The following is an 11,035-nucleotide window of genomic DNA, read 5'->3' on the forward strand; positions in this document are numbered from 1 at the left end:
GTCAGTAGCCAAACGTGCCCGGGGTAGACCACCTGCTTCGCGGGAGCCTATCTGCCCGGAAAGTAGCGGTGCAGGGGTTCATGGAAGCAGTGGCGGTAGCAGTCCGTCAGTGCATAGTGTTGGGGGTAAAATCAACTACTCGGCAGGGTGGCAGTTTTTGTTAAGCCGCTGGAGGAGGTGAACGTGGCCAAATTTAGAATCTGTGGGCAGAAGGTAAAGCGTGGCCAGGGTGCCAATGTTGGCACCATGGCCCTGCGTTAACATATGGACTGGGAGAACCATTGCTCCGATGTGGTTGTCCAGCCTTCCGCAGTAACCGCTGCATCACCCAGTGGCACGCTCCCGGTTTCAGGCAGTCAAGGCTCCACCACCTCAGCCGAAAGGAGCTGTCTGTCCTTCCTATTATCTGCTGATCCTGATGCTCCTGCTCTTTCTCCTACACCTTGTCACTCAATCCGTCAGCAATCGATCACAGAAGCCATTGCCAAGAGACAACAGTATGCGTGCACTCATCCAACGGCGCAGAAGCTGAACGTGCTCCTGTCCAGGTTGCTGGTGCTGCAGTCCCTCCCTTTCCAAGTGGTGGACTCTGCACCTTTCAGAGAACTGATGGCTTGTGCTGGGCCGAGGTGGAGAGTCCCAAGCCGTCATTTCTTTGCCAAAAAGGCAGTACCAACCCTGCACACACATGTAGAACAGAAGGTGGGTGTAAGACACTCTCCTGCTTCGTGGTCCACTGGGGCCCCCAGGAATTCTCGTGGGGCACAGCCTGCAGGGGACCCCATTGGAGTAGTGGGACAGGTCACGCATGTGTCTGCGGAATCTATGTTTCCGACTCCTTTGCGGGCGGACACGGTTCCAGCGTCTGTGCCGACGCAATCGCGTATCCATGCTAGGCCGCTTAAGCGTCCGCGCGCACAGTGTCGGACTGGGATACCTAGGGCCCACCAGTATAATTTATTTTGGGGGCCCACCGTACAGATGCATTCAAATATAATAAATATTTTAACAAGTTTTTTTATATGAACATAGGCTGGTTAAGGTGCTCTGCATTGAATACATGTTTGTAGAGCAGTAAATCTACTGTGTTATGTGCCACTTGTGCAGGGGGTGGAAGACTAGGGGCCCACCTTGCTCAGGGGCCCACCGGGGGATTCCCCTGTAGCCCTGTGGGCCAGTCCAAGCCTGCACGCGCACACTTGAGAGGAGGTTCGCAAAGGGTTATGCGCATCGCAACGCGCATCTTATTCGCTACGCCGGCCGCTGATGGGGAATATACCTGTACATAAACTCTAGTAGATTAGAGGGCAGGCATGGGTTAAGTGATCAATGACCAGCCAAGGCCGCACAAGTGTCAGGGATTAGGATAATGATATGGCCTATGAGGAATAGACACATGGCACTCTGTGATTGGCCAGCAGGTGTTTAGGAAGTGATCTCCCTGCTGGTCAGTGCTCACTGTTGTTTTGACAACCCGGGTGTATGTTGCTGTTCACATTCTTCCAGACTACCTGTGACCTCTGACACCCTCAATCCATCTCTAGAGACTGCCTGTGGGAAACTTCTATGTGGAACAGTTTGTCTCGTGTTGGACCTCGGATCGGACCCTGGGAATGTCTCGTCCCTAGGTACTACGTTACACTGACTATTTCTGTGCATATGAACTCTGGCCTGGTCTGGCTGTCCCTTGTGAGTTTTTCTGCACAAGTTATTATTTGGATTGATTACCTGCATAGGATTTCTGGTCTGGACTGTACTGCCGTCATTTAATAAATCCACCATTGTTTAAACTCTGGTTGTTTGGGGTTCTGCACCATTACAGTGGGCCAGTCCTTGACCCTGTCGGTGTCTGCCAAAGTGCACGGCAGTGCCATGTGGAGCTGTAACTACGGACAGTACATCTCCTTTACAGCCCACTGGGTCAATGTGGTTCCTGCACAGCCACACCAGCAACTTGTCCAGGTGACGCCGCTTCCTTCTCCATGTTGCCACGCCGTTGGTCCAGCGACAATGTCTGCCTCTGCCTCTGCCTCCTCATCCTCCACTGCAGGGACAATTCACAGTGCCCCTCCAGCATACCACATGTGCAAGGCACGAGGGTGTCACGCTGTTCTGCAACTTGTTTGCCTGGAGTCACACAGGGGAGGAACTGCTCCATGTCCTTCAAGAAAGAAATCGAATCCTGGCTTTCTCTGCGACAACTGAAAATTGGAACCATGGTGACCGACAACGGGAAGAACATTGTGTTGGTGCTGTGTCAAGGAGGGCTGAGCCATGCATGGCACATGTGTTCAATCTGGTTGTCAAGCAGTTCCTGAAGTCTTCCACTAATCTGCAAGACATCCTCAAAATGGCCAGGAAATTTTGCATGCACTTCAGCCACTCGTACACCACAAAGCACACCCTCCTTGAGCGGCAGAACAGCATCCCCCAACATAGACTGATATGCGACATTTCCACCCGTTGGAATTCCACCCTCCATATGTTGGACTGACTGTACGAACAGAGAAAGGCCCTAAACGTTTTCCTGATCCAAGCGGACAGGAGTACTCCCCTGTGTAACTTCGATGTCAGCCAGTGGCAGCTCATGTGTGTCACCTGTCTTTCGCTCAGGCCCTTCGAGAAGGCCACGTTATTTGTCGGTAGCCAGGACTACGGGATGAACAATGTCATTCCACTGCTTCATGTCCTGGAACAGATGCTGGAAAATCTGTCTGGTCAGGGAACTGGAGACGTGGCGCCTACATCTCAATGCCACATGAGCCCTTTGGGGGCTGCACTTGAGGAGTAGGAGGAGGGGAGGAGGACATTGGAGCACAAGCAATGTGTAGCGAAATAGGTGGTTTTTCTACACAGGTGACAGGAGAGAAGGAGCAGGCAGAGGAGCTACAGGGCGATGAGGAAGACGAGACAGAGGACCCAGACACACCGTGTCAGTATGCAGTGGAGATGGAGGCAGGGAGTCTCTCCGAGTCCCTTGCGCAAATGGCCCGATGCATGCTCACTTGGTTGCGTAGTGACAGCCGAATTGTCACCATTTGGCAGAGGAATGACTTCTGGCTCTCCACCTTGTTGGACCCTCTTTACCGGTCCAAAATGGGGGCCTTTTTTTACACTCACTGAGAGGGAGGACAAACTGAACTACTACAGAGACATCCTATGTAGTCCGTTGGCCGCTGCCTATCTGCGCCATCGGCCACCCTCTCGCAGGTCTGACCGGAGGGCCCTCTGTGCTCACGTTCTACTCCCATGGCTGCTGGGGAGGGGTGGGGTGGCTGGAGCAGTACCAGCTCCATCAGCAGCAGCCTGAGTCTAGAATCGCTGATGAGCAGCTTTCTTCGCCCGCATAGTGAAGAAACTACTCACCAGCAGCTAGACGTAGAGCAGAACCTGAACTAGCAGTTGGTGGCATACTTGGAGTGTACCTTGCCAGCCATCATTGAAGATCCGCTGGACTACTGGGCAGCCAAACTGTATTTGTGGCCACAACTGGCAGAGTTTGCCCTGGAAAAGCTGTCCTGCCCGGCCAGTAGTGTGGCATCAGAGCGGGTGTTAAGTGCGGCGGGGACCATGGTTACCCCTAGAAGAACTCGCCTGTCCACCCAAAATGTGGAGAAACTGACTTTTGTCAAGATGAAGCAGGCGTGGATCAGGCAGGATTTCCACCCACCAATTCCTGATGCATCAAGCTAGATCATCCACGGTGCCACACCAACACTTTGACAAAAGGGACTGGTTTCTTCTGGCTACATGACTCAGCTACTATTCTGATGCTGCCACCCGCCTTATGCCACACATCTGATGCCAAGTGCTCCTTCTTTAACCCACCATCTTCAACAGGAACTGGTATTGCCACCCACTACCACACTATGTCACCTTGCCACTCTGTGGTCTCCTGATGCTGCTGCCACCTCCACACTATGTTATAGGGCCACTCTGTGGACTTTTCATGCTGTTTCCACCCTCCCCACTTCATGACTGGTCCACTATTTAGCCTTTTTGGCTTGGCTGACATCATCATTTATTTGACCCTTCTTCTGATCTGTCAGAAGGAAGGTAAAATGAGATGCACAACAGATCCTGTCTGTGTAGCAGCTGTAAGGCCTGTGTGGTCCCATCAGAATTGGCTTGTGATTTGGTAGCCAAAAGCAGGAGTGGGTACAAAACACAGAAGACATGCAAATATTCCATTCATGTGTCATCTCTGTTTTGGATCCACTCCTGTTTTTTTTGGCTTTAGCAATACTGATGGATTACTGACCAAATGCTGACCTAGTGAAGGCGGATGCTCAACAGACAGGATCCGTTTTCCAGGGGTTATTGATTCTGACGGATCAGAGGAAGGGCAAAATAATCTGTGACGTCAACACAACCTTACTGCTGACACCCTCTCCACTCTGTCGGGGGGGCTCTACTTGTATAAGCGTTTAATAGAACAGGTTCTGTAGACATCTATGTGGAATCAGCTGCCGACGGTGTAAAAGGAGTGCACTTCTTCTTGGCGCTAACATCGACCTGTAAGGCTGAGTTCATACTTGAGTAATTTGGTCAGTTTTGGCCCCGTGACTGCCCAAATAAGTGAAGTGTGCAGTGATTCTAAGAGCGACGCCGGTCATCTGCATGTCATACGGACTCACAGTATTATTTCACTACCACAGCAGACTCCCTATGCGTGTTACTGCAAGGCACAGTGTTCTACACCCCTATACAGGCTCTCTGCAGCCAGGAAATTGACGTTTTTTAACAAAATTTGCCACAAATATATTCGGATAGAACCAAATTTTTCCCCAAAAATGTGGCGAACCAGCGAATCACATTTTTTAAACATTCGCTCATCTCTAATCGCAATTATGGATAGAGAAAATTATTGTAAGGAGGCATACAATTTATTGGGGGATCAAAAAACATATGGAATATTGAAGATAGACCCAACAGAAACAATAGATTATTACAAAGGAGCAAAAAACAAAGAATATTAAATAAAAAGGAGGCGGAATTTGTAGAATTTAGACACCCAAGGATTGCAGCCTTCTACCATAATCCTAAAATCCATAAAAGCACAATGGAACCTCCTGGTAGACCGATTGTATCAGGCACTGAATGCCTAACCAGTAATCTATCGAGGTATGGGGATTCCCACTTACAGCCTTGTGCCCGGATGTTACCGACCTATTTGAAAGACACTAAGCACATTTTACAGATATTAAATGAAACTGAATGGAGATTGCATTATATTATTGGCACACTTCATGTAAAATCACTTTATACTATAATAGAAAATGAGAAAAGATGTGAAGCTGCAAACTTTTTTTTTTTTTAGCAAAACAGGCACTGAATGCCTAACCAGTAATCTATCGAGGTATGCGGATTCCCACTTACAGCCTTGTGCCCGGATGTTACCGACTAGGGCTTAAACGATTTCTCGAGTAATTCAACACAAAAAATCCTTGATCCTATTACACCCGCTCCATGGTCTCCCGCTGGCCCGCAATACTCTCCTTTCCATCAGGGGGCATCCGGACACTCCACAGCACATGCATGGTCCCGCGCTGCACTGACCTCCTGACGTACGCACGCCGTGACCTGACGCGCTGTGTGACCTCAGACACAGAACAGCGCGGAACGATGCAGTGTCGGCGGCGCCCCTGCTGGAAAGGTAAGTTGGTGCGACTAAGGCCGTGGCGCTATACACTCCGTGTGTCAGGAGGAGCAGGGGGGAGATGATTTCACAAGGGAGAGAGCTGCTGGCACAAGGGGGGGGAGAGCTGTTGGCACAAGGGGGAGAGCTGCGGGCACAAGGGGGGGAGCTGCTGGCACAAGGGGGAGAGCTGCTGGCACAAGGGGGTGAGCTGCTGGCACAAGGAGGGGGAGCTGCTGGCACAAGGGGGATAGCTGCTGGCACAAGGAGGGGGAAATAGCTGCTGGCACAAGGGGGGAGAGCTGCTGGCACAAGGGGGAGAGCTTCTGGCACAAGGGGGGAGAGCTTCTGGCACAAGGAGTAGAGCTGCTGGCACAAGGGGGAGAGCTGCTGGCACAAGGGGGGAGAGCTGCTGGCACAAGGGGGGAGAGCTGCTGGCACAAGGGGGAGAGCTGCTGGCACAAGGGGGAGAGCTGCTGGCACAAGGAGTAGAGCTGCTGGCACAAGGGGGGAGAGCTGCTGGCACAAGGAGTAGAGCTGCTGGCACAAGGGGGAGATCTGCTGGCACAAGGGGGAGAGCTTCTGGCACAAGGAGTAGAGCTGCTGGCACAAGGAGTAGAGCTGCTGGCACAAGGGGGAGAGCTGCTGGCACAAGGGGGAGAGCTGCTGGCACAAGGGGGGAGAGCTGCTGGCACAAGGGGAGAGAGCTTCTGACACAAGGAGTAGAACTGCTGGCACAAGGGGGGAAAGCTGCTGGCACAAGGGGGGGGGAGAGCTTCTGGCACAAGGGGGGAGAGCTGCTGGCACAAGGAGTAGAGCTGCTGGCACAAGGGGGAGAGCTGCTGGCACAAGGGGGAGAGCTTCTGGCACAAGGGGGGAGAGCTGATGGCTCTGGAGTGGGGAAGAGCTGAAGGCACTGGGGGAGTGGAGCTGATGGCACTAGGGTGGAGGAGACCTCAAGGCACTGGGGGAACAGAGCTGATGGCACTGGGGTGGGGGAGAGCTGATGGCACGGGGGGAGCTGATGGCACTTGGGGATAGTGGAGCCGATCGCACTGGGGGGAACTGAAGCACTTGGGCTGATCACACAGGGGGGAACAAAGGGTGTTGGGGACTGATGGAAGGGGGTTTGATGAGTTTTTATAAAGGAAAACAGTCAATTAATTAATTTTTTATTATTAGAATACTCCATTAATGATAAATTCATAAATTATCTATAGAATACTCGATTTCTAAAATAATCGGTTACTGCAGCCCTATTACCGAGCTATTTGAAATACACTAAGCGTATTTTACAGATATTAAATGAAATAGAATAGAGATTGCATTATATTATCGGCACACTTCATGTAAAATCACTTTGTATTTTAATAGAAAATGAGAAAGGATGTGAAGCGGCAATTTTTATTTTATTTTTAAAAGAGGGAAAACTACCTAGAGATCAAATCGATTTTATTTGGAGGTACTTATTTTGTTCATTTTAAAGAAAAATTATTTTATTTTTGAGGATACTTTTTACCTTCAGCAGTGGGGAACTGAAATGGGGACGAGATTCGCATCGGGGTTCGCAAATGTATATGTGGGGCGGTGGGAACATGAAGTGATCCACCCCAACGGCGAGCTCCGGGCGAATCTCGTCCTCTGGAAACGTTTTATAGACGATGTGGTTTTTATTTGGGGGGGGGGTGGGGAAGCAGAATTGGTGCAATTTTTTAAAGAATAAAATAAAAATGAATTTTATTTGGAATTTACACCGACGTTCAGTACAAGGGAGATCAATTTTTTAGACTTAACTATTTATATAGAGAAGGATAAAATATGTACAAGGACATCTAACAAACCCACAGATGTGAATAGTTTTATTTCACGAGATAGTTGTCATCTCCCCCAGTGGCTGGAAAATATACCTAAAAGCCAATTCATGCGAATAAAAAGAAACTGTACAAAAAGGGAGGAATATGAGAAAGAAGGAACTACAACATACATTTGAAGCAAAAGGTTACAGTAGGGATAGGATAATAGAACAAAAAGCAATAATAGCTGAATAGAAATACAGAAATTAATTACCGTAAGAACAAGAGATGTGAATGAAAATGGAGAGAAGAATGAAGGGGAACAATTTGAAATACCGCCTATCATTACATAATAGAACTGTCAGACTAAGATGTTTAAAAACATTATTAAAAAAACATTGGGACATTTGGAAAGAGGATAACATAGTAGGTGATTATATCCCCAAGTTCCCCCAATTTATATATAGGAAGGCTAGAAATGTGGGGAATATGGTGGCACCAACAAATAAATGCATAAAAAATATAAAGGTGAATAATCCAAAAATAAAACAACCGTTAAAAGTTTTTTCCCATGTGGAACATGTGGGGCATCGCATCCAGACCGAAAACTCAGTCATGTGCATGTCCTAGTCAGAAGTCCATTGGAGTAAGAAGCACCCAGTGTATTAAGAGATGCACACCTCCTAATAAATTTGCAAAGTAAAAAGAAGACGCTCCATAGAGTACGGAGCTACCATCACCTGTTATTTGATAAAGGCACATATTAGTGCCGAAACGCGCGTCACAAATGGGTGACGAATAAAGAAGTTCCTTTGCAGCAAAGAAATTACGGAGTGTTGGTCTTTGTGTTATAGCTCCATAGAGTAGACACTCCCAAAACTTTTAGGAGTTTTTATTGGTCAAAACTTTAAAAAATGTAAAAAAAATTATTGCCAATAAAAACTCCTGACAGCTGTGCCCTAGATCATTTTTTTTTCTTCTCTTTGCTATACTAATACATTTGGAGTCTCTTCTGACTATCCATGGAAGGGTTGAAAGAGGAACGACGATGATTGCTACTTAATTGCATTTGCCCCATCCTCCGTCAATGCATTCCTAGGGACTAGACCCGCTCACCATGTTGGCACATAACCTATTATTCAGCTTGTATTTCCTCCTGTATTATGTTTTTCCACCACTTCTTCCACTAGTCTAACATACGTTCCTCTTCTTTTCTGCCAAACAGGTCATTATGCTAAAGATGATCTTCAATCATACCTCAGTGGAACGCTGCAACCCCACCTCGCCCACGCAAAGCGCGGAGGTTCAGAAGGACTGCAACTTCTTTCTGACGGCCATTCGCCTGGCCTCGCTCAACCAAATACTGGATCCTTGGGTTTACCTCTTACTTAGACAAATGCTACTCAGAAAGTTCTGCCAAGTAGCCAATGCAGTGTCTAACTGCTCCAATGATGGGCAAAAGGACCAGCCGATCATCCTAAGCACTGAAATAAGAAAACCCATTGGTTGATAACGGAGAACTATTGAGAAAGCGCATGCTAAAAAAAAAACTTTAAAAAGAAAAAGTTTAAATGTAAAATGGTCCATCTGGACCTGTGTTCCAGAGATGGGATATTACGCTGCTAAATGGAGTACATTTTAATTTATCCTCTGTGCCAAATGTCTAAATCAGTGATCTGCAAGTTGAGGCTCCCTCTGGCTGTTGTGACTAGCATGCCCGTCATAGTGTTACAACAGCCAGAGAAAGCCATAACTTTCAGGCTCCTGGTCTAAATTGTATATATGTATATATAGACATGCAAATACATCAGACATGAAACTGTGTAACACCAAGCATGGTGAAGATGATGCATGACGGGGTCCAAGGTATGACAACCAAAGAGCATCATTCCCATAAGCATCTGCTAAATGCATGACAAAGTCTATATCATGAGCATATGCCGGGAAATAAAACAGATTTTCAGAGTGGCGTACGTCGTATTTATTGTGCAGGAAGAAGATGTTTTCTCTCTTTGCTTATGGCTGGCGAGAATTATATAGATGTAAGTGAGGTGGAGGAGGACACGATGAGAACATGCAGGCAAAATAACATGGAAATATCATAACATTACACTAGGAAGCAGATTCTGATCCATCTGAGAATCTTAGGGACAGTGGTAGCGAGCAGTGGACAGAAGCATGCAAATGGAAGGGACCACTGGGCTTCTGGGCCCATGGCAATCTGGGTAAACATGTCTTATGCTTGTCAAGTCAAGTGAGGGGTGGACAGGGGGTCAGTGTAACTGTGTTGCCCAAAACGTCACATACACCACGTTTAGGAATTTCAGAGGTTGCATTAGATGGTGGGTATAACATGGACCCCAGGGAAAAGCCATGCCAGGAGCCACGGGGCTTGTAGGGCTCACGGCAATCTGGTAAATAGGCTCAATGTGGAATTGACATGGGGCTCACCTTAACTATTTACCAAAGGGTTCTGGCTATTGGGTAAGAGTGATAGTAAAGGGACTTGTCAGCTCTGTATGCTAAGTATATTGGTCTCTCTTGGGCTTTTTCTACTGATGGGACACATGGGATTCATGAGACTGAGCATGAGATGTTTGACCATACTATATATAGTACTGTCACGGGTCAGCGAGCTCGGCAATGACAGATTTCACTGGACACAGCCGTTTAAAAGTCCAAAGACATTTTGACATGCACTTGAGTGGATCCACAGAACAAAACTCAAAGAAAACACCTGCCTGTCTGGGCACTAACCTATGTTCTCAGTAACTTTGTAGATCAGCCCACGACTTTCAGCTTCCAGGTGCTAACAATAAATGGTGCTCTCATCCCTGGCTTTATCACATCAGTAATAAGCCCAGTAGCTACACAGGTTCATCTAATGCTAGGGAAAATGCTGTACTGGAGTGAGGGGTGGAATGGTATGTCCCTCTACCAAACCTACCTGCCATTCAAAATAAAATCCACCTATTAACAAAGTCTGAACAAACAGCTCCGGCAAAGTACACTTTGATAAAACAAAAACAACTTTCTGGATCCTTTAATATCACCCATTTAAGCAGTCTGACCAATATATCCACCCCCTCCAGTACTTTACCATACACAGTATTACAGTACCTACCCCAGGCCATGAAGCTGCTGATAGACAGAAAAGCATGCCTCCTGCTGGCTATGTGTGCTACTATATGGTTTGAGGACAACAGCCTGAAACTTAAAGCGGTTTCCAGGAATCAAAATGTTTCCCCTAGCCACTTGATAAGGGATAAGCGTCTGACAGCTGGACCGACGATCAGTTGCAAGAATGGGAGTCCTGTGTCCCTATTTGAATGGTGGTTGTGGAGCTGAAGGAGAATATCCAACTTTCTCTATAGAGATGAATGGACTTTCATTGTGCATGCTCAACCACTGCTCCATTCAATGGGGGGCATTGGATCTCTGTTCTTGTGATCAGCGGGTTCCCAGCAATCAGACACTTAGGGAGTAATTTATTATTAGATATACGCCAATTGGTGTATATCTGTCGCAGATTCAGTGGCCGGCCTTAATAAATAACCCCATTATTCTCTGTCCTGTGCATGCAGATTTGCTGTGGAGGTTCAGA

General features: G+C 47.7%; 1 protein-coding gene across 1 annotated transcript in view; it reads left to right on the plus strand.

Annotated features, from left to right (window-relative positions):
- The window catches only part of PTGER3 (prostaglandin E receptor 3), a 39,072-nt gene extending 29,671 nt beyond the window's left edge, over nucleotides 1-9,401 (plus strand). Inside the window, exon 2 of the mRNA XM_044301561.1 lies at nucleotides 8,657-9,401. Coding sequence (XP_044157496.1) covers nucleotides 8,657-8,941 — 285 coding nt within the window. The 3' untranslated portion in view covers nucleotides 8,942-9,401. The remainder of the gene's footprint in view (nucleotides 1-8,656) is intronic.
- Nucleotides 9,402-11,035: the final 1,634 nt, after the last annotated feature.

This window comes from Bufo gargarizans, chromosome 7 (genome assembly GCF_014858855.1).
Source record: "Bufo gargarizans isolate SCDJY-AF-19 chromosome 7, ASM1485885v1, whole genome shotgun sequence".
In the NCBI taxonomy this organism is placed as follows: Eukaryota; Metazoa; Chordata; class Amphibia; order Anura; family Bufonidae; genus Bufo; species Bufo gargarizans.